This window comes from Dama dama, chromosome 22 (assembly GCF_033118175.1).
Source record: "Dama dama isolate Ldn47 chromosome 22, ASM3311817v1, whole genome shotgun sequence".
NCBI lineage: Eukaryota > Metazoa > Chordata > Mammalia > Artiodactyla > Cervidae > Dama > Dama dama.
Genome location: NC_083702.1, coordinates 34,116,011 through 34,139,512, shown reverse-complemented (window position 1 = coordinate 34,139,512; position 23,502 = coordinate 34,116,011). Strand labels below are relative to the sequence as shown.

The window sequence follows — 23,502 nt, the reverse complement described above, 5'->3', positions numbered from 1 at the left end:
TAATGGACAATCCCAGTCGTAAGCTCCCCGGGCAGGAGGGGCGGAGGGAAGCAGAAACTGCCTTTTGTGGGGTTGTGAAAGGAAAATCTGTCCTAAAGAAAATTAATTTCCCAGAGGTGGCTTCCCCCGGGCAGAGGGGCGTTTCCAGGCCCACCGTGGCATTGTTTGGTAAATAAGAATGCTTGCTCAGTGCCGGCTCCCCCTGAGAAGCGCTTCTGCACTCTCGTGCCCAGGGGGCTGGGACTAGGGCTTGGAGATTCCCGCCTGGAGGATCAGACAGTTTCTCCCCCAGGCATGATGGAGGGGCTGCGCTGTTCTCTGCGCCGGGTGGCCGGGGCACCCGGGCGGTGGCGGCCGGCTCCGCGCGGTGAGTGCGCTGGGGCTTGGCCGCGCCGCCCGCTTTCTCGTGGAGCCGGGTGCAGCGTGTCGCCGCCGCTCTCCGCTGCCGCGCGCCCCGGGAGGCTCCGGATGGCCAGCCCGCCCCCCGCCGCCGCGGCCCTCGCCCCTCAGGTACCCAGACCACAGGCTTTCTCGGGGGTGGGAGTAGGAATAGGAGTGGGGCAGATTGGACCCCAGGCTCTCGGAAGTCCACGGGCCTGGCCGGGCGCGCAGCTGCTGTTGCCCGCACCATCCTGCCTCGCCTTGCACCACCATTCTGTCTCCATCCGGGAGTCTCCTCTTTCCCCATCCCTGCCTCAAATCTAGAGTCCCAGTCTGCGAACGCCTCGGAGAGGCCCCCGCCAGCCAGATCTGAAAGTCCCGCCGGTGACCTGCTCCGGAGCGAGGCGCGGACAGCCACCGGGAACGTGAGGGTCCCCGCCATGGAATCCGCTTTGGTGGAAGAGGTGGGGGCGGGGTGGGGGAGCAGAGGGAACGGAATTTTGGGGCTGCCAGAACTGACAGCCACATCCTGCGTGCCTTCGCCACCCCAAAATATTTTGCCCGTAGCCTTTTGCCTCCCTGAATCCTTTTCTTCCTCCTCTTTCCCCTAGAGATGTAGCATATTAGGTTTGTTTTGTTTTTTTTTTGAAGGTCAGTACCTTTTCCTGTTTGACCTGTTTCCATTGCGTCCTTAAGTGTTTTTATAATTTTACGCCCTTATTCCATGAGTTCTGTCCTTAACGGGTGTCGTTGCGCCTGCATTGGAGGACCCTACCCGTGGAGGAAATGGTTCACTCTGGTCCCATCGCTTTTCCAGGCTTGCTATTGTGCGCCCATGATCGACAAGACCACGAGGCTGAGTGCGCCCAGGAGATTTCTCTGTTAATGGCTTTAAGCCTTAATCTAGACTATTTCCTCGGATAATAGGGAGACAATTACTTTCTTGTTCTTTGCTGGTGAACCCTGGCGCAGCAGGGCGAATCTGGAATTTAACCAGTCTGCTCGAAGCCAGCTGTGAAGGAAAAAAACTGCCGCGACCTCCGACAGGGCAGAAAGAGAAGGACAGCTCTCGCAGGAAGCTCTCCTTTGGGGCTAGTGCCTGGGTGTTTGATCCTCTTTTTCCTGTTTGCTTGGGGACCAGACCCGAGCGCAGCGAAGGGTGTGATGGTGAGTGATATTGATTACCCCAGACCCCAGTGAGACACCTAGTTTTACTTAATGGATTTTATTCTTCTTTAAGGACTGCAATAATGGATGCTCCGCAGAAGGTACTGGAGAAGGCGGATCCAAAGAGGCGGTGGAGACTTTCAAGGTAAGTTACTTGCCAGAGGCCAAGTGAAACAGGAGTTCAGTTGAATACAGCCATTTCTTGTTGAGATTTGGGGCAGTTTTCTCAGCACAGGTTTATACAATAATTTAAATAACCTGCCATGCTTTTTAAATTCCACTCTTCTGGGGAAAAAGTCTTATAGGGAGCAGTGTAGGACAGTCGTATAAAATTACCGGGCAGTTAATTGCTTATTTCATGAATTATAAAAGTTTTCTTGGAAAATAACCAGTTCATGACTTTCACCTTGAGGTTTATCTGATTATATAATACTTTTAACCCTTCACCCTATCTGTGGAAAAAGCTAAACTCATTTGTTTCCTCTTTAAGCAGCAGCTAATATTTTACAGTAAAAAGAAAAAAAATGGTTGTATTTCCTTCATTTCTCTCTAAATTCTGGGGTTTATATATATTAAATAACCTCGTACTTCACAGAGGAATAGTGAGAAGCAAGAGAGAAAGAATCTTGTAAAGTATTTTTAAAAATCATAAGAACATAAAGGTAAGGTTTATTATCATTTTCTCCTTAATTCATTATCTCCACCTACTCGACTCCTTCAGGCCGTGGAGATTTCTTCCTCCGTGGCTTTTCTTTTTTCCTCCTTCTGTTCTTCTGCTGCTTGTTGCAGTCACTGTCAATTGTCATCCATAGCACAGAATGTCCTAATGATCTCACATCCTGGCAGGGTTCAGAGACGAATGAGACTTGCTCATCAGTTTCAAACATACCCAGCTCTTACTATGTGCCGGGGACTGTGCTAGGCATTGGAAATCCAAAGATAAATTTAATGTAAGATCTCTACTCTCAGGTTTTTTTAAAAATCAAAATATGATATAGTAATTTCCTTACTAAAATGTTTGTGAATTTTATTTGTTCGTGTTATTCCTTGTCCTTTAAAGATAGTGTCCTCTAACCCAACAGTTGATATACTCTGCTAGTCTATGAAAACTAAGTTCTAATACATTTTAGGGATGTAGATGTTGAGATATGGATCCTTGAAAGAATGAAATAAAAAGGATTCCTACTTGATAATCTCTAAAGGTCATCTTATATAGTAAATTCTTCACAGGCTATAGATAAATGAAAAAATTTCCCAAAAGGCTTTTATACTTTTATACATAGAAGTGTTTACAAAGTGAAGGGTTAATTCATCATGTAAATAATTTTCTCTTTGTTAATTTAAATTTCTATGTTTTGGATTATAGTTAAGGAGAGTGTATTGATATTCTCCAGGCCAGAATACTGGATTGGGTAGCCTTTCTCTTCTCCAGGGGATATTCCCAACCCAGGAATCCAACCAGGGTCTCCTGCATTGCACGCAGATTCTTTACCAACTGAGCTATCAGGGAAGCCCATTGATATTCTATACTTATGTGTTTGCATATCAAAACATCAGTGGTAATGGTGGTTGGATTCACAGTGCAATGTGATGAGGCAAATGAAAAATGAAACTGGTAATTTGTGGGGGGGAAAATGGTGGATTTTACAGGACCCTGTTGACTTTGGACTTTTTCTATCTCCTTCTTGATCACCTCATTTATAACTTTAAATTGCCTTTTGATCTCTCATGGATAGTTTTCATATTGTATCCTTTCTCCCATTTTGATACAGTCATTTTATTTATTTTTAAACTTTTTATCTTATATTGGAGTATAGCTGATTAACAATGCTGTGATAGTTTCAGGTGGACTGCAAAAGAACTCATTCACACATATACATATTGATCCAGTAATTTTAAAATAAGGAAACCATTTTCCGAGAGGCCGGTAATGAGGTGCCTTATTACTGGGAAGTCCTAGGGAATCTTTCTGTGGACTCCAGGGTTATCTTCATTTCAAGGAGGTCAACTGTCTGTTTCTTCCCCATCCCTCTCCTTCCACAGCCCAAATTCTCTCCACAGCCCTAACACTCCCATCCGTACAACTTCCTTATTAGATTTTTAAAAAGTGTCTCTCCTCCTCCTAAGTCGCTTCAGTCCTGTCTCTAAATGATAACAAATGTAGCACCCATGGCTTTCCAAAAAAAGCAAGACAAATGCCCTTGTTTTAAAGTTATGCAATTTCTAAGGGCTTTCCAGGTGGTACAATGATAAAGAATCTACCTGCCAATACAGGAGACTCAAGAGACACAGGTTTGATACCTGGGTCAGGAAGATCCGCTAGAGGAAGAAATGGCAACACATTCCAGTATTCTTGCCTGGAAAGTCCTGACAGGTGTAATCCAGAGATAGCCTTTGAAAGTTTAAGTGCCAACTCAGAGAAGTACTGATGGCAATTGGATGTTGCTTGAATTCAGAGCTAATAATAGCCCTCAGGGGCTCTTAACCTAGTTGCACTAGTCTGGTGCATGCTTCCCCATCCTGGAGCGAATGGTTCCCTAACCACACATTTTGCATCAAGAAATGGTTGTTTTTTAATATGCCCTATGTTAGTCATATTTCATGTCGTTTCACAGCCCAGTCATTGTGGCCTTCCAGATTTTTCCACAGCATATGGTATGAGACATCCTGACTTTGAAATCATTGGAGAACATTGGAGCATTAGGAAGAGACAGAGCAATCATGAAGGAGAAAATAACATGTTACAAATATTATTATCCTATCCATCTTTAGAAGGGAACTATAGGACAAAGATGGCTTCTAAAGAACCCTGATGAAAATTGTGCATAAAATTAGTTTCTTTTACATGAGTGCTCTTTTCCTGTTTGATCTGTACTTCACATCTACTCAAACCAGTCACACACCTGCATATTGCCTGCTTACTTTTTTTAAATTTTTTTTATTTTTTCCATTTACTTTTATTAGTTTGAGGCTAATTACTTTACAATATTGTAGTGGCTTTTGTCATACACTGACATGAATCGGCCATGGATTTACATGTATTCCCCATCCTGATCCCCCCTCCCACCTCCCTCTCTACCCGATCCCTCTGGGTCTTCCCAGTGCACCAGTCCCGAGCACTTGTCTCATGCATCCAACCTGGGCTGGTGATTTGTTTCACCCTAGATAATATACATGTTTTGATGCTGTTCTTTCGAAACAACCCACCCTCGCCTTCTCCCACAGAGTCCAAAAGTCTGTTCTGTACATCTGTGTCTCTTTTTCTGTTTTGCATATAGGGTTATTGTTACCATCTTTCTAAATTCCATATATATGTGTTAGTATACTGTATTGGTCTTTATCTTTCTGGCTTACTTCACTCTGTATAATGGGCTCCAGTTTCATCCATCTCATTAGAACTGATTCAAATGAATTCTTTTTAACGGCTGAGTAATATTCCATGGTGTATTTGTACCACAGCTTCCTTATCCATTCATCTGCTGATGGGCATCTAGGTTGCTTCCATGTCCTGGCTATTATAAACAGTGCTGCGATGAACATTGGGGTGCACATGTCTCTTTCAGATCTGGTTTCCTCGGTGTGTATGCCCAGAAGTGGGATTGCTGGGTCATATGGCAGTTCTATTTCCAGTTTTTTAAGAAATCTCCACACTGTTCTCCATAGAGGCTGTACTAGTTTGCATTCCCATCAACAGTGTAAGAGGGTTCCCTTTTCTCCACACCCTCTCCAGCATTTATTGCTTGTAGACTTTTGGATAGCAGCCATCCTGATTGGTGTGTAATGGTACCTCATCGTGGTTTTGATTTGCCTTTCTCTGATAATGAGTGATGTTGAGCATCTTTTCCTGTGTTTGTTAGCCATCGGCATGTCTTCTTTGGAGAAATGTATGTTTAGTCCTTTGGCCCATTTTTTGATTGGGTCATTTATTTTTCTGGAATTGAGCTGTAGGAGTTGCTTGTATATTTTTTAGATTAATCCTATTTCTGTTGCTTCGTTTGCTATTATTTTCTCCCAATCTGAGGGCTGTCTTTTCACCTTGCTTATAGTTTCCTTTGTTGTGCAAAAGCTTTCAAGTTTCATTAGGTCCCATTTGTTTAGTTTTGCTTTTATTTCCAATATTCTGGGAGGTGGGTCATAGAGGATCCTGCTGTGATTTATGTCAGAGAGTGTTTTGCCTATGTTCTCCTCTAGGAGTTTTATAGTTTCTGGTCTTACATTTAGATCTTTAATCCATTTTGAGTTTATTTTTGTGTATGGTGTTAGAAAGTATTCTAGTTTCATTCTTTTACAAGCGGTTGACAAGTTTTTCCAGCACCATTGTTAAAGAGGTTGTCTTTTTTCCATTGTATATCCTTGCCTCCTTTGTCAAAGATAAGGTGTCCATAGGTTCATGGATTCATCTCTGGGCTTTCTATTCTGTTCCATTGATCTATATTTCTGTCTTTATGCCAGTACCATACTGTCTTGATGACTGTGGCTTTGTAGTAGAGTCTGAAGTCAGGCAGGTTGATTCCTCCAGTTCCATTCTTCTTTCTCAAGATTGCTTTGGCTATTCGAGGTTTTTTGTATTTCTGTACAAATTGTGAAATTATTTGTTCTAGTTCTGTGAAAAATACCGTTGGTAGCTTGATAGGGATTGCATTGAACCTATAGATTGCTTTGGGTAGTACAGTCATTTTGACAATATTGATTCTTCCAATCCATGAACACGGTATATTTCTCCATCTGTTTGTGTCCTCTTTGATTTCTTTCATCAGTGTTTTATAGTTTTCTATGTATAGGTCTTTTGTTTCTTTAGGTAGATATATTCCTAAGTATTTTATTCATTTTGTTACATGGTGAATAGTATTGTTTCCTTAATTTCTCTTTCTGTTTTCTCATTGTTAGTGTATAGGAATGCAAGGGATTTCTGTGTGTTAATTTTATATCCTGCAACTTTACTATATTCGTTGATTAGCTCTAGTAATTTTCTGGTAGAGTCTTTAGGGTTTTCTATGTAGAGGATCATGTCATCTGCAAACAGTGAGAGTTTCACTTCTTGTTTTCCTATCCAGCTTCCTTTTACTTCTTTTTCTGCTCTGATTGCTGTGGCCAAAACTTCCAAAACTATGTTGAATAGTAGTGGTGAGAGGGGGCACCTTTGTCTTGTTCCTGATTTTAGGGGAAATGCTTTCAATTTTCACCATTGAGGGTAATGCTTGCTGTGGGTTTGTCATATGTAGCTTTTATTATGTTGAGGTATGTTCCTTCTATTCCTGCTTTCTGGAGAGTTTTAACCATAAATGGATGTTGAATTTTGTGAAAGGCTTTTTCTGCATCTATTGAGATAATCATATGGTTTTTATCTTTCAATTTGTTAATGTGGTGTATTACATTGATTGATTTGCAGATATTAAAGAATCCTTGCATTCCTGGGATAAAGCCCACTTGGTCATGATGTATGATTTTTTTAATATGTTGTTGGATTCTGTTTTCTAGAATTTTGTTAAGGATTTTTGCATCTATGTTCATCAGTGATATTGGCCTGTAGTTTTCTTTTTTTGTGGCATCTTTGTCTGGTTTTGGAATTAGGGTGATGGTGGCCTCATCGAATGAGTTTGGAAGTTTACCTTCTGCAATTTTCTGGAAGAGTTTGAGTAAGATAGGTGTTAGCTCTTCTCTAAATTTTTTGGTAGAATTCAGCTGTGAAGCCATCTGGCCTGGGCTTTTGTTTGCTGGAAGATTTCTGATTACAGTTTCGATTTCCTTGCTTGTGATGGGTCTGTTAAGATCTTCTATTTCTTTCTGGTTCCATTTTGGAAAGTTATACTTTTCTAAGAATTTGTTCATTTCTTCCAAGTTGTCCATTTTATTGGCATAGAGCTGCTGGTAGTAGTCTCTTATGATCCTTTGTATTTCAGTGTTGTCTGTTGTGATCTCTCCATTTTCATTTCTAATTTTGTTAATTTGGTTCTTCTCCCTTTGTTTCTTAATGAGTCTTGCTAACCGTTTGTCAATTTTGTTTATTTTTTCAAAAAACCAGCTTTTAGCTCAGTTGATTTTTGCTATGGTCTCTTTAGTTTCTCTTGCATTTATTTCTGCCCTAATTTTTAAGATTTCTTTCCTTCTACTCACCCTGGGGTTCTTCATTTCTTCCTTCTCTAGTTGCTTTAGGTGTAGAGTTAGGTTATTTATTTGACTTTTATCTTGTTTCTTGAGGTAAGCCTGTAATGCTATGAACCCTCCCCTTAGCACTGCTTTTACAGTGTCCCATAGGTTTTGTGTTGTTGTGTTTTCATTTTCATTCATTTCTATGCATATTTTGATTTCTCTTTTGATTTCTTCTATGATTTATTGGTTATTGAGAAGCATGTTATTTAGCCTCCATATGTTTGAATTTTTAACAATTTTTTTCCTGTAATTGAGATCTAATCTTACTGCACTGTAGTCAGAAAAGATGACTGGAATGATTTCAATTATTTTGAATTTCCCAAGGCTAGATTTATGGCCCAGGATGTGATCTATTCAGAAGGTTCCGTGTGCACTTGAGAAAAAGGTGAAGTTGATTGTTTTGGGGTGAAATGTCCTATAGATATCAATTAGGTCTAGCTGGTCCATTGTGTCATTTAAAGTTTGTTTTTCCTTGTTAATTTTCTGTTTAGTTGATCTATCCATAGGTGTGAGTGGGGTATTAAAGTCTCCCACTATTATTGTGTTACTATTAATTTCCTCTTTCATACTCGTTAGCATTTGCCTTACATATTGCAGTGCTCCTATGTTGGGTGTATATATATTTATAATTGTTATATCTTCTTCTTGGATTGATCCTTTGATCATTATGTAGTGTCTTTCTTTGTCTCTTTTCACAGCCTTTATTTTGAAGTCTATTTTATCTGATATGAGTATTGCGACTCCTGCTTTCTTTTGGTCTCCGTTTGTGTGAAATATTATTTTCCAACCCTTCACTTTCAGTCTGTATGTGTCTCTTGTTTTGAGGTGGGTCTCTTGTAGACAGCATATATAGGTGTCTTGTTTTTGTATCCATTCAGCCAGTCTTTGTCTTTTGGTTGGGGCATTCAACCCATTTACATTTAAGGTAATTATTGATAGGTATGGTGCCGTTGCCATTTACTTTGTTGTTTTGGGTTCGTGTTTATACAGCCTTTCTGTGTTTCCCGTCTAGAGAAGATCCTTTATCATTTGTTGAAGAGCTGGTTTGGTGGTGCTGAATTCTCTCAGCTTCTGCTTGTCTGTAAAGCTTTTGAATTCTCCTTCATATCTGAATGAGATCCTTGCTGGGTACAGTAATCTAGGTTGTAGGTTATTCTCTTTCATACTGTAAGTATGTCCTGCCATTCCCTTCTGGCCTGAAGGGTTTCTATTGATAGATCAGCTGTTATCCTTATGGGAATCCCTTTGTGTGTTATTTGTTGTTTGTCCCTTGCTGCTTTTAATATTTGTTCTTTGTGTTTGATCTTTGTTAATTTGATTAATATGTGCCTTGGGGTGTTTCACCTTGGGTTTCTCCTGCTTGGGACTCTCTGGGTTTCTTGGACCTGTGTAACTATTTCCTTCCCCATTTTAGGGAAGTTTTCAGCTATTATCTCCTCGAGTATTTTCTCATGGCCTTCTTTTGTCTTCTTCTTCTGGGACTCGTATGATTCAAATGTTGGGGCATTTCACATTGTCCCAGAGGTCCCTGAGGTTGTCCTCATTTCTTTTGATTCTTTTTTCTTTTTTCCTCTCTGCTTCATTTATTTCCACCATTTTATCTTCTACCTCACTTATCCTATCTTCTGCCTCTGTTATTCTACTGTTGGTTCCCTCCAGAGTGTTTTTGATCTCATTCATTGCATTATTCATTTTTAATTGACTCTTTTTTATTTCTTCTAGGTCCTTATTAAACATTTCTTGTATCTTCTCAATCTTTGTCTCCAGGCTGTTCATCTGTAACTCCATTTTGTTTTCAAGATTTTGGATCATTTCTATTATCATTATTCTAAATTGTTTTTCAGGTAGATTCCCTATCTCCTCCTCTTTTGTTTGACTTGGTGGGCATTTTTCCTGTTCCTTTACCTGCTGGGTATTTCTCTGCCTTTTCATCTTGTTTAGGTTGCTGTGTCTGGAGTGGCCTTTCTGTTTTCTGGTGGTATGTGGCTCCTTTTTATTGTTGAGGTTTCACCCAGTGGGTGGGGTTGGACGATTGGCTTGTCAAGGTTTCCTGGTTAGGGAAGCTTGTGTCGGTGTTCTGGTGCGTGGAACTGGATTTCTTCTCTCTGGAGTGCAATGGAGTGCCCAGTGATGAGTTTTGGGATGGGTCTATGTGTTAGGTGTGACTTTGGGTAGCCTGTATGTTGATGCGCAGGGCTATGTTCCTGCATTGCTGGAGCATTTGCGTGGTATGTCTTGCTGTGGAACTTATTATCTCTTGGGTGGTGGTTGGTTTCAGTGTAGGTATGGAAGCTTTTGGATGGTCTCTTATTACTTAATGTTCCATGTAGTCAGGAGTCTTCTGGTGTTCTCAGGTTTTGGGCTTAAGTCTCCTGCCTCTGGATTTCAGTATTATTCTTCCAATAGTCTCAAGACTTCTCCAACTATACAGCACTGATAATAAAACTTCTAGGTTAATGGCGAAAAGATTATCCACCATGAAGGACACCCAGAGAGGTTCACAGAGTTACATGAAGAAGAGGAGAGGGGAGGAGGGAGATACAGATGAGCAGGAGGAGAAAAGGGGGACTCAAGAGGAGAGAGACAGATCTACACAGTTCTCTGTTCCCAAAGTGTTCTCTGTAGCCCAGACACCCACAAAGATTCACAAATCAGATTGGGAAGAGAAGGGGAAGGGAGGAAATAGAGGTGTTCTGAGGTAGAAAAAGGAGAGTCAAAAGTGGGAGAGAATAATAAACACACTCCTGAATAAAAATGGGTACTGAATATTGGATTCTTAAATGTCCAAAATTGATATCAAATACTGAAAAACAAAGATTAAAAATCTAGAGTAGAGGTTAGACTCTTAAAAATACAATATTAAAAACAAAAACACAAACACAAAAAATTTTAGTAATATATGTGAAGTTTGGTTTAAAAATAGGGCTTCTCCTTTTTTTTTTTTTGCAAGGTTATAGTGAAATGAAAATGAAAATTAAGGAGTAATAGAGGAGTAACAGAGGAGTTTAGAAGAAAATAAGAGAAAAAAAATAAAACTGGGAAAAAAATTTTTTTTCTAATTAAACAAAGTAGTAAAAAGATATGAAAATGAAAGTTAAGGAGTAATGGAGTAATAGGGAATTGTAAAAGAAGATAAAAGAGAAAAAAGAAAAAAAGAAAAAAAAAGTAAAAATATATCTAGGAATTTCTCTGGAGCTGTTGCGGGCAGTGTGGGTTCGGTTCAGTTTCAGATAGCTCCTCGTTCCAGTTTCCACTTCTCGATATCTATAGGCCCTTCCGGTGTAGTCAGTGTTATCTACAGGGATTTTAATCTGTTGCACCGGTCCCTTCTGAAGCGGTTCCCTTTGTTTATTTGGCTTCTGTTTGCTGGTCTCTTCAGTGTCTCATTTCTGCCCTGACCCTGGCGGCGGAGATGGTCTCTTGTTCAGGTTCGCTAGTTCGGTGGTGCTGCGGGGAGGGAGGGGCGCTGCAGACAAATGTCACTGGCTTGTGCGGGGAGCACTCGCAGTGTTCCGGCCACACTGGGTTTGCCCCCGCTCACGGGTGTGTGCTTTCCCCGTCTACACTGCTCAGGCCCCCGGCTGCTCTATATGGAGTGGGCCCTGCGTGGCGTGTGGTTCCAGTTTTCGGGTTCTCCACAAAAGCGCGGACTCGGTTGGGCCTGCGTTTTGTGCCTTCCCCGCCCGAGCAGCTCAGGCAGCCAGGAGCTTGCCGGGCGCACTCTCCCCGCGTGCGGTGAGCCTTCTCCCCTCCGCGGTCCCAGCCTCAGTTTCCGGGCGCCAGTCAGGTGCGTGCGCCTTATGTCTATTCTCGGGAGCTGTCCTCTAGTTGCGACCCTCCCGGAGGATGTCGACCATCCAGAATCTCAGGCAGTCTTTGGTTTGAAACAGGAGGCCTATTTGCAGTTTGGTAGGGGTGATGTCTCTGGGGCAAAGTTTGCCCCTTTCCCCTCCCTCCTCCCTCCTCCCTCCAGCAGAGGATGGGCCGGTTCACCGCCGGCGGCTAGCTCTTCTCTGGAATTGCTCTGTCCCTTTGTTCTGCGAACACACTGCAGCCGGCAGTGTGTTAGGGCCAGTTAATTTTCTCTCTCATTTGCTATCCCACAGTTTAAGTTGCTATCTCAAGATAGCTCCCTCCGATTGTCCTCAGGGCACTCAGGCCCGGTCCTTACCCTAAGCAATGTTGCCCGCTCCTCTCTGTTCCGCCCCCACTTTTCTGCTGGGAGTTGCTTTTAGGCATGTAATCTGTGGGTTTTATTTATTTTTCCTCCCAGTTATGTTGCCCTCCGAAATTCAAAAACTTCCCCCAGACCCGCCAGTGCGAGGGTTTCCTGGTGTTTGGAAAGTTCCTCTATTAAGACTCCCTTCCCAGGTCGGGTCTCTGTCCCTAGCTCTTTTGTCTCTCTTTTTATCTTTTATATTTTGTCCTACCTCCTTTCAAAGATGATGGGCTGCTTTTCTGGGCGCCTGATGTCTTCTGCTAGCGGTCAGAAGTTGTTTTGTGAAGTTTGCTCAGCGTTCAAATGTTCTTTTGATGAATTTGTAGGGGAGAAAGTGGTCTCCCTGTCCTATTCTTCCTCCATCTTGGCTCCTCCTGCCTGCTTACTTTTTAATTTCATTCAACTGTGTCACCTTGTTGTTTAGATTTAGTTTTCTTGTTATTTTTAGTTTCCAGAACTGCAGGAATTTTTGTCAATAAAGGAAAATTGGATTTCTTGATGAAATTCTGAAGGCACCTATTAGTGTGCTGTTTTACAAAGCTGCATGTAGGAGCAATCCTCATGTACAAATCAGAATGTTAGAGAATTGCAATTCACTTCATTAACAAATTACACGTCTTATAAGAAGATGCAGTCGTTTACTGAACGGAAACTAATACCTAGAAATATAATCATTTATTTTTTATTTCTAGCAACTTAACTAGTATTAGTAAGTTATTACAGTAGTACTAGTTGAACTTAAAAACATAAAAAAAGCTTTGCCATTAACAGTGAGTTTCACCCATTATGGGGTGGTGTTAGAAGTATTTTGAAGAGAGGATTCAGAAAAGTATATACCAGGCCCAGATTATTATTCAAGTTGACTCTATAAGGGTTTGAAATCACGACAACAAAAAAGTCTTTTATGATTTATAGTAAGTATAGGTTTTTGTTTTCAGTTTTGTTTTTATTATAGCAGTGTATTATGTTGAGGTATCCAAAACCATGAAGATAAATCCAGGTTTAGTGAGGTTTAGAACAGAATTAGTCAAACATATTTGATATAATACTGTGCTAAATGAGAGGCCAATATGATCAAGAGAATGACTCTCTTTCCCAATTGTTTAAATCAATCCAAGGGACTTTACAGAGGAAACCAAGCATTTGGGAGAGTGAACTGTCTATATGAAGGGTTGCATGAGACATGGGTAAGGCAAGTGATTGGTGGTTGGAAAGCAGAGGATACCCCAGACTACTGGGTTGGGTAGGGGTTCTAGTTTCCACACTTACTGCTGGAGAAAAAGGGAGGGAGTTGAGATAAACTGGAGGTTCCTTATGTTCAGTTTTACATGTGGAAGAAATAATGGAAAAAAAGAGGTGAGAGTGGGAAGGCATCTGTAGCCGAGTTTTATTCCTTCTATCTGTTCCCATGTTAGACAAAGAATATACACAAGAATTCCTAAGTGCTGAGGCACTGGGCTAAGGTGTACACCCAATATAGCCCTAGAAGTGCTCAGTTGCTAAGTTGTTTCTGACTCTTTTTGCAACTCCGTGGCAAAAGAGTAGCCTGCCAGGCTCCTCTGTCCATGGGATCTCTCCAGGCAAGAATACTGGAGTGGATTGCCTATGCCCTCCTCCAGGGGGTCTTTCTGAGCCAGGGATCGAACGTGTGTCTCATGCATCTCTGTGTCTCCTGCATTGGCAACAGATTCCACTGAGCCACCTTAGAAGCCTCATACACAGCCCCAGACATATTCCTTATTAACATAACTCTGGTTTTGTTTGCAGTTCTCTGACCAACCCTGAGTGACAAACCTGCATTTCAAACTCCCCTGCAGCTAAAGATATCAGTGTGATACATTTCTAACCAATAAGACATAAGGGAATTTCTGAGAATTTTTGCTTTTGCGATCAAAGGGTACAGATTTGTCTGGTATTGTCCTTTTCCTCCCCTTTCTTTGGACTTTGATTAGATCCTGGGGCTTCCCAGGTGACACTAGTGGTAAAGAGTACGCCTGCCAATGCAGAGATGCGGGTTCAATCCCTGGGTTGGAAGGATATCCTGGAGGAGGGGATGGCAACCCACTCCAGGATTCTTGCCTGGAGAGTTCCATGGACAGAGAAACCTGGTGGGCTACAGTCCATGGGGCTGCAAAGAGTCTGACACGGCTGAAGCGACTTAGCATGCACACAATAATTTGCTAGCAGAGGTCATCTCTGGAAAATGTAAATATGATTGCCAGGTAAAGGTTAGAGATTTTTACTTTTCATTTTTCTTTCCTTCTTTTAGTAGAATTTTTTGAATAAATTAAGGATGGAGAAGTCAGGAAGTAGAAAGCAATATGAATATCAGACACAGGTACCCAATTTTGAAGGAAATATTATGTGTTCCATTTTGGACATACTCACTTTGAGATGACCGAGTTCATGTGATTGTGAGAGAGTACGTGACTTTCTATAAGAATTCACAGATCCGTGAGATCTGAATCTCTGTTGCTGGTTCTCAATCCTTCCTGTGCACTAGCCTCTCCTGGAGAGTTTTAAACTAAAACTGATGTGGAGCCCCACTCTTGATCTTTTTTTCACTGATCTTATGGTACGGCTTGGGCATTGGTATTTTTCTTAAAAAAAAAAAAAAAAAAATCTTCCTGGTAAATCAACTCAGTAGCTGATGCTGGGAACCATTGCTATTTAAGTTGATGAAATTTTCAGGAGAAATGTTATGGTATGTTTCTCAGCCCTGCCTGTAGTTAGAATCCACTTGGGTAACTTAAACAAACAAACACAGTCCTGTTCCATCCCTCTGGGATTCTAGAATGGTGTCCAGCTTTGTGTTTTTAAAAATGTCCACAATTGAGTCCAACGTTTTTCCAGGATTGAGAATCTCTGATGCCAAAGGGGAAGTGTAGAGGCTCAAAGAAAAAGCTCAACATCACCCAGATTCTCTTATTTTACCAGTGAAACTCTCCTCCTTCTTTCAACTTTGCTTCTTCATGCTTCATAAAAACAGAAGGAAATTAAAACATGGTAGCCATGCCTTAATGGCTCCTTCAAATTACCAGGAATGGAGAGATAAACTCAGGTTACCTCAACTGCCAGCAATGTCTATGGTAAAGGTCCTGGGGAAATAAGAAAGATGGGGTACAATCTTGGTTGCATAGAGGCAGATATATGGAAAACTGAAATGTCAATCAGTATACAATGGGGTGGCTTCCCAGGTGCGCTAGTGGTAAAGAACCTGCCCGCCATTGCAGGAGACTCTAGAGACACAGGTTCGAGCTTTCAGGAAGATCCCCTGGAGGAGGGCATGACAACTCACTCCAGTGTCCTTGTCTGGAGAATCCCACGGACAAAGGAGCCTGGCGGGCTACAGGCTGTAGGGTCACTAAGAGTCGGACATGACTGGTGTGACTTAGTACGCGTGCACGCGTGCGCGCACACACACACACACACACACACACACACACACACACACACACACACACACACACACATACACGATGGGGTAATTGGTTCTCTTGGCCCTTCCCTTTCCCTACTCCAGAAGTCACAGTGCCTCTAAGATTTTCCTGTGAATTCACTTCCCTTGCATCCTTGTCACACTGACTCTTTGCTGTTTCCTGTATCTACCAAGTGTGTTCCCACCTCAGGGCCTTTGCACTTGTTTCCTCTGCCTGAAGTACTTTGCCCCTAAATCTCTACATGACCTACTGTCTTCATTCAAGTCTCTGCTCAAATGTCACCTCATCTGGGAGGCCGTCCCTAACCCTTCCATGTAAAATGAGCCTTCTCTTTCCCACTCTATCCCTTTAAACTTTCCTTTTTTTCATAGCACTGATCACTTCTTGACATCTATTTATTCCCTTACTCTTTTTTGTTTGCTTTTGCGATTGTGGTTGATTTTATTTTTTTTCTTTATAATTCTTTAGTCTTTTTCAAATATTTGACAAGTAACACATACTGCATTTATAATGAGGGGGAAAAGTGCCATTTGTGAAGGGATTTTACAAAAACAGTAGAAAAACACCACAAGGTAATTATGCCAGCTCTGAATTTTCTAGGTATTTGTTATCTATTAGCATAATATGCCTGCCTTCTTTTTTTTTAATGTTAAAAATCTTTTTTTTTAGTGTAGTTTAATTTTTTTAATACCAAGAACATTTTTTGTTTGATTATAGCCGATTAACAGTACTGTGATAGTTTCAGGTGAATAGCAGGACTCAGCCATACATATACATGTATCCATTCTCCCCCAAACCCCCTCCTCTCGAGGGGCATCCCTGGCACATCCCCCTGGCCCAAATCACTTATTCTTTATACTGTTTTTCCCCTCACTAAGAGAAGAGGACTTATTTCATTCCCTGAGTTTCTTTGTGCCTGGCTCAATACAGGTACATAGTACCTCAAAAAATTGTCAGGTTAACTTGGTACTGAATCGGTTGAATGGACCTATGCTAGGGTTCTATTCTGGGCCAAGACCCCTGTGTCTGCCAGGGAGGTTCTTTTTCTGGTCAAATTTGTGCCCAATAACAAAACTGAAGCTGAGCCTGGAGCAGCACAAGCTTTATTCAGTGGTGACGTGGGAACCCTCACAGATCAACTTTTCAAACCCCAATCAGGCAAAGACACCAAATGTATAAGAGGATTGAAGTATAAGGGAGGAAACTGGAAAGGGTGGGAATTATAATATCCACGCGTTATCTGAGAACAGGAGTGTGGTTTGGACCCGGAACTGATGCAGCTCTGCTTTCCAGTTCCCGGATGTGGCTCTTCTGGCTGTTGTCATGGCAACTGTCAGCTGTCATTATGCTGGTGGGTGTGTCATTTAGCTAATGTATTACAACGTGTGTACAATGAGGCCCAAGGTCTAGTGGAAGTCAAATCTCCTGCCATCTTGGTCCTAGTTAGTTTTAACCAGTTCTGCTTTTTTTCCTCTTTGTAGCTTCCTCCTGAAACTTAGATAAGTTTCTGTTGGTTTCTGTTTAACAGAGGGGCAGGGGGATGATTTTGGGTAACAACCTTGGTAACTGAATGAGTAGCAGTTGCTCACAGAGGCTGCCACTTGTCCTTGACTGGCAGCGAGTGTGGCAGAGAAGGAAGACTGAACCCTTGCCTCTTGGTAGCTCCTGTGCTTGCTTAGTGCAGTGCCCACTGAGTGAACAAAAAGGCCAAATACTAAGAATAATAAAGCAGATAAGGAAGAAACAAGAGTAAGGGAAGGAAAAGAAATCACCCTACAGTCTGATATGCGGCAAAGCCATAGTCTTGTTTTTAAAAGTTTCTATGCAGATTGTTGTTGAAATACTAATGGGAGTGTTAGTTGCCCAGTCTTGTCCAACTCTTTTCTGATGGACTATAGCCCGCCAAGCTCCTCTATTCATGGAATTCTCCAGGCAAGAATACTGGAGTGGGTAGCCATTCCCTTCTCCAGGGGATCATTCTGACCAGGAATCAAACTTGGTCTCCTGCATTGTAGTTTGTTGGAAGAAAGTTGTATATATTCCATTGCCTGTTGGTTTCATGGCAGGTAGGGTTACTGGAAAACCTAGAAATCCCAAAAGGTAGAAAGACCCTGTGTGATTGGCTTCTTGTTGATTAACTAATGATAGAACTGACTACCTAATATTAGAAATAGCAGATAGGAAGTCGAACTTCATTTTACTCTTTTTAAAAATTAAATTGCTTTATTAAAACCACACAATTTAGAATTTTTCCTTAGTCATTTTACTTTTGAAGAACCAGGCAAATCATTGGTTTTGTCTTTGAAAAAAAGAAAAAGCTGATGTCTGTTGCCTTTGCAGTGTTTAAGATGTATCCTGAGATCACGGATAAAAAACTCACCCCTTCTACTCACAGTATCTCCACCCCATTTTCATCTACTTTCATCTTTCTGTTTTTCTTGTGTATCTTACTACTCTCCCCGGTTATTAAGAAACTTTTGTTAATGGTGTTAATAAGTGAAAATTTGCTTTGAGTTTGTCTTGTATTGCTATAGTTCCAGATATTTCTTAGCCCAGGATCCCCCTAGCTGCTAAAAAAAAAAAAAAAGCTAACCAAAGCAAAAGCATAAATGCTTCATTGTACAAGAATACTGTGAAACCATTCATGTAATAAAAAGTGTATGTTAGGATTTCATTCACTTTAAATCCTGGCCATCTTCTGGGAATGAGTCTGTCATTCATTATGGAGTGCAGCTGAAATCAACCAAATGCTATCTTCAGCATCTCAGAAAACCTTTACTGTTGTGTATGCCAGGCACTATGCTGGGGCTGGATATTTAACTGCAAGTACTGTAGCTAGAGTTCTTATCTAAACAGTCTCAATGGACTGACAAACTTCTTTTTTTTTAAATTTCTTTTTAATTGAAGGATGATTGGTTTACATATTGGTTTGATTTCTGCCATACATCAACATGAATTAGCCATAGGTATACATATGTTGGAATGGCAAAGAATCTGCCTGCTATACCGGAGACACGGGTTCGATCCCTGCGTCTGAAAGATCCCCTGGAGAGAGGGCATGGCAACCCACTCTAGTATTCTTGCCTGGAGAATCCCATGGACAGAGGAGCCCAGCAGGCTACAGTCCATGGAGTCGCAAGAGTCACACACGACTTAGCAACCAAACCACCACCACCACAGGTGATAACTGAAGCTATGGAAGTGAATGAGGCTGCCTGGCGGGCTACAATCCATGGGCTTGCAAAGAGTCGACTCACTGAAGCGATTTAGCACATACACATGCTGTCCTTTATGCTTTATGCTTCTTTGTAATGGAAGCTTTCTGATTGTTTTAAAATAAACAACATTTTGGACCTAAATATTACTCTAAACTTAACTGATTTTTTATTATTCATAGTATATCAAACTCCAAAGGTGGCTCTAAAGCAGTGAATTAACCAGATGCAACTAGGTCATTCAGAAAGTAATGAGAAGAGGTGATGATGCAAAGTGAAGTTCTGAAGCTGTGTATTTGCTTTGTGGGGGTGGGGAAATGACGACTTTGTGTATTGAAAGAAATGAAGTCTGACCTTCCTAACAGCCTGATCACAGCCTGATCGTTTTATGCTTAAGTCCTTGGTTCGTTTTGTGCTTAAGTCGTCTGAGTGCTCCTTCCCCTGTGGTTTGTGTCAGCTGTTCCGCAGTTATGGTAAAGTTAGTGATGCTATTGTCTGGGTTCCGGATGCTTCTGTGGTGGTCATTTGTAATGGGCAAGCCGGCTGTGGAGAGCTGGTGCGACGGGGCTGTGTGAAGTCGTTTCCTATTACTCTTATTTATCTTTCTTTGAATAAGGGGTCCTTTGTTCACTGTTTCCTCAACACAGAATAGAAGATTTATATCTTAGTGTTCAATCTCCATTTCTGTTTTCAACGAGGAAAACATTTGCTTCACTCTGCTGCCTGTCTCCCACCATGTACCCAGAGGGTTTTGGAAGCTGCTGCCAAGAATTCTTTGGGGGAGCTGGAGTATAACCATCCAAAGAGGTTCAGTCCTTAGTGACATTCTTTTTAGTTTAGTAAGTCATTGTGAATGCTGCTGTTTTGATTCTGAGACCCGCCTGTCTTCTTTCCCGAATGTTCTACACAGGTCTGATGATGGAAGTGAAGAAGAGATATGTTCTTCTTTTAAGATGATTTCACTCCATCTACTGTTTCGTCCCAGTTTCTAAACGTCACTGAAAAATTTTAGTTCTGATATTTGTTTGGTAGTATACATTGCAAGGAATTGTCTTTTTTTTTGGTTGCACCTTGCAGTTTCTGGGATCTTAGCTCCCAAACTAACCTCTGGGCTGCCAGGGAATTCCCTACTTTGCAGAGGTTTGAAATAACAGATTCTGAATGGAGGCATGGTTTTGCTTGGCTCACCAGTGTTGTTAAGTTTCTGAGTTTGTTGCCAACATTTAAACGTCAAATGATTTCACTTTTTAATGGCCAGTGACTTAACTTCTGTCTTTTTACTCTCTGCTTCCTCTTTCTAGTTCAGTTCAGTTCAGTTCTAGTTCAGTTACTTTTCTTTAATGATGCTGACTTTTTCCCCCAGGCTGAAGATCTAATAATCACACGAGCCACCATTTTAAAGGAAAAACCAGACCCCAGTACTCTGGTTTTTGGAACGGTTTTTACGGATCACATGCTAACAGTGGAGTGGTCCTTGGAGCTTGGATGGGAGAAACCACGCATCAAACCTCTTCAAAACCTCTCACTGCATCCGGGTTCATCAGCTTTTCACTATGCTGTGGAAGTAAGTACTTGGAAATTAATGATGGTGACATATTGGTCTTCTCTGTGGTTACTAAGTAGCTTCCCCTGCTCAAAGAGCTCTAGGGCAGTGTGGCCTTTACGATATTAACTAGAGGCAATCATAAGTGTCTATAAACAGTTGGATTGAAGGTGAGTCTTAACTAATTTTTCAGATAATCTTGAATTTTTAAAATTGAAAAATCATGTAGGTGGTAAGCACACTGTAGGGTGTAGAGAATAGAAATATAATGTTTTGCACATGAAACTTGTAACATTGGCTTATAATATTATCAGAAAATTATTTGGAGCAAATGGGAAGGAGAGTTGGCAAGAAAATTAGCCATCAAAAAGCCTGTACTGTTAATATCTCACTAAGTCACTGCTCTTAGATCTTCTAATGATTGAGAATGGATCATTAGGTACAGTATTATATTTTAATGCTAGCTGCATGGTTTTATGACAGCAATAGTTTGTTATGCATGTTAAGGGACATTTAATTAAATATCAGCCTTCAAGCATGAATGGAATAATTATAAGCATTAAATATTAAACAGAAGATGCTTTCTGTGGTCCTTCTTAGGATACACACTTAGTCAAATATACAATATACTCCCTGTTCCCTGTGTGGCTTCCCTGGTGGATCAGTGGTAAAGAATCTTCCTGCAATATAGGAGATCCAGGTTCAATCCCTGAGTAGGTAAGATCCCCTGGAGAAGGAAATGGCAACCCACTCCAGTATTCTTGGCTGGGAAATCCCATGGACAGAGAAGTGTTGCAGACTACTGCACTCATTTTTAATGTTTTGGATATCTTTCCTAGAATATTGGGATTCAAGAATCAAGCAACGGTCTATTATTTAAGGGGCTGAAAGATAGAAACAGTAAATATTCATATTGATATTGATAAAATAACTATATTTATTTATTGAAATCCTGCAATATACCCTCTACTGGGTACCTTATGTGGGTCAGCTCTTCAAATTGTTTTAAGTGAGAAAAATGTAGTTTATCATTCAGATTCTGGAGTTAAACATCCTGGGTTCAGATCCTGTCTAGAGTCATATTATTTTGACCCACGAATCAACATGCATATAGTCTCCTCGGACATCTTTCTCCTCCACTCATCAGCCCTACTTTTTGTTGTTTTTAGAGCTAAAACTACATGTGGTTTTTTTTTATTTCAAACGTATTTTTTGATTAAAAAAAGTGAAAATGAAAGTTGCTCAGTCATTTCTGACTCTTTGCAACCCCATGGACTATACAGTGAATTCTCTAGGCCAGAATACTGGAGTGGGTACCCTTCCCCTTCTCCAGGGGATCTTCCCAACCCATGCATCGAACCCAGGTCTCCCGCGTTGCAGGCAGATTCTTTATCAGTTGAGCCACAAGGGAAGCTCAAGAATACTGGAGTGGGTAGCCCATCTCTTCTCCAGTGGATTTCCCGACCATAAATAGTGACACTTTCACATAGTAAAGGAGAGAAATGGAAGTGTGAGTAGGGAACCTGGATGAAAGAAAATGGAATTTTACAACATGTACTTCATTTTAGGGTTGAGATAAATATTTAGTGACATAATGCATAATTTGAAAAAGTGGACAGCATACTATTTAATGAATTCTTATAAAGGAGTGCCCAAATAGCTACCATCCAGGCAAGGAAATGGACAGCTTGAATATCCCAGAAGCCTTCTTTGTGCCCCTTCTATGTCATAAACCCTTTATTTTCTGGCATTTGTTATTCTTTTATGATGATTTTTCTTTGCTTTTCACTTGGATTATGTGTACCTCTAACACTACAGTTTTGCCTCTTTTTGAACTTTGTGTAAGTGGAATTATATAAACATATATATTGCGTGTGTGTGCACGTGCACACATACATATCTATTATTTGAGCCCAATATTGTGTGAGATCTATCCATCCTAATGTCTGTGGGGTCTGGGACAAAAGTAAAAACAGAGACATCCCATAGTCCACCCTGTCCATCTATTTCAATCCTGGCTTATCCTGTACCACAAGGGGCCTTTTGCACATGCACATAGATGCCCACTCCACCTGCAAACAGATGATCCTTGGCCATCCCTTGGACTTAGATGCAAGCACCCTAGTGATCCTGTCTGTTTTTAAGAGGATGAACCTATGGAGGCCCATTCAGACCCTGAAAATAGAATCAGGGCCATTTGGGCAGGGAATTCAGGGAATCCCTAGAACTGAGTATTTGGAGTCTGTTTGGAAAAGGGTCCAGTCAACTGCTTGCTCCAAGGAGGTCACAACTGGGGGAAGATAGAGGTGAGAGGCCTTCGTAAGTGTGAAACTCAGGGCAGAGACCTGTGTTATCTGAGTCTCAGGGCGGTAGGTACCACATCATGTGTTCCTTGTAGCAGTAGTGTTATATTATGTGAATATATTCAGTCTGTTGTTGACTTGGCACTTGTTTAGTTTCCTTCTGTGAACATTCTTGAAAATAGTCATGGCTGATTCATGTCAATGTATGACAAAACCCACTACAATATTGTAAAGTAATTAGCCTCCAACTAATAAAAATAAATGAAAAAAAAAAAAAGAAAATAGTATACTGGTGTACTTGTTTCCATGTTTCTTTAAGTCAGCAGTTCTTCAAGTGTGGTCCATAGACCCCCTAGGCTGCCCTTTGAAGAGACTGCCTAAGGTAAAACTCTTCACAGTAATACCAAGGTATTATTTTTCTTCCTCATTGTGTTGACATTTGTACCAGATAACGCTTTGCCACCCAACCTCTGTTAGTCATTATATTGTTTATTGCTGTGCATTACAATATAAAAAGAATGTCAGCTTTACTTAATGTTCTCAATGAAGTGTAATAATGATTGAGTTTATTAAATCTTGACTCTTACATAAACATTTTATTCTGTGTGAGAAAACATCCATTTCACATGAAGCACTCTGTTGTACTGAAATGCAATGATTGCCTCAAGGAAAAGCAACCACATGATTGTTTTTGTGTGGTGAACTCAACTGGCTACTTTTTGTACCTGGTGCCATTGTTCCTGGAAAGAACAAAGTTGTTCAAACTTGTGTGTGTTTTTTTGAAAATGAATGAAATAAGCCTGTCACTTCAAGTAAAACAATGGACTATATTTATTGGCAGTGATAAAATTCTAGCTCTCAAGTGAAAATTGGAATTTTTGGAAAATTTGTATCCACCACCCTTTCCTCCTATTAAAGCGGTCTTATTTTGTATTATACTGTTTTAATGTTATAATGTTTAATGTAATGTTATATGTTATATGTTACATGTTATATGTTATAATGTTTAATGTAATGTTATAATGTATAATATTTAATGTTATAATGTTTTAATGATATTGGTGGTTTTAAAAGGAGTTACCTT

At 40.9% G+C, this 23,502-nt stretch overlaps 1 protein-coding gene across 4 annotated transcripts in view; it reads left to right on the top strand.

The window, feature by feature from the left end:
* The window catches only part of BCAT1 (branched chain amino acid transaminase 1), a 122,474-nt gene that overhangs the window by 43,703 nt on the left and 55,269 nt on the right, over positions 1–23,502 (top strand). Inside the window, exons 1-3 of one of the 4 annotated variants that reach the window (XM_061125139.1) lie at positions 446–510; positions 1,622–1,693; positions 19,936–20,136. In XM_061125139.1, coding sequence (XP_060981122.1) covers positions 469–510; positions 1,622–1,693; positions 19,936–20,136 — 315 coding nt within the window. In that variant the 5' untranslated portion in view covers positions 446–468. Of the gene's footprint in view, positions 1–445; positions 511–825; positions 846–1,487; positions 1,549–1,621; positions 1,694–19,935; positions 20,137–23,502 lie in introns of those variants that run through there. The other 3 variants (XM_061125141.1, XM_061125143.1, XM_061125142.1) reach the window with 3 other exon arrangements.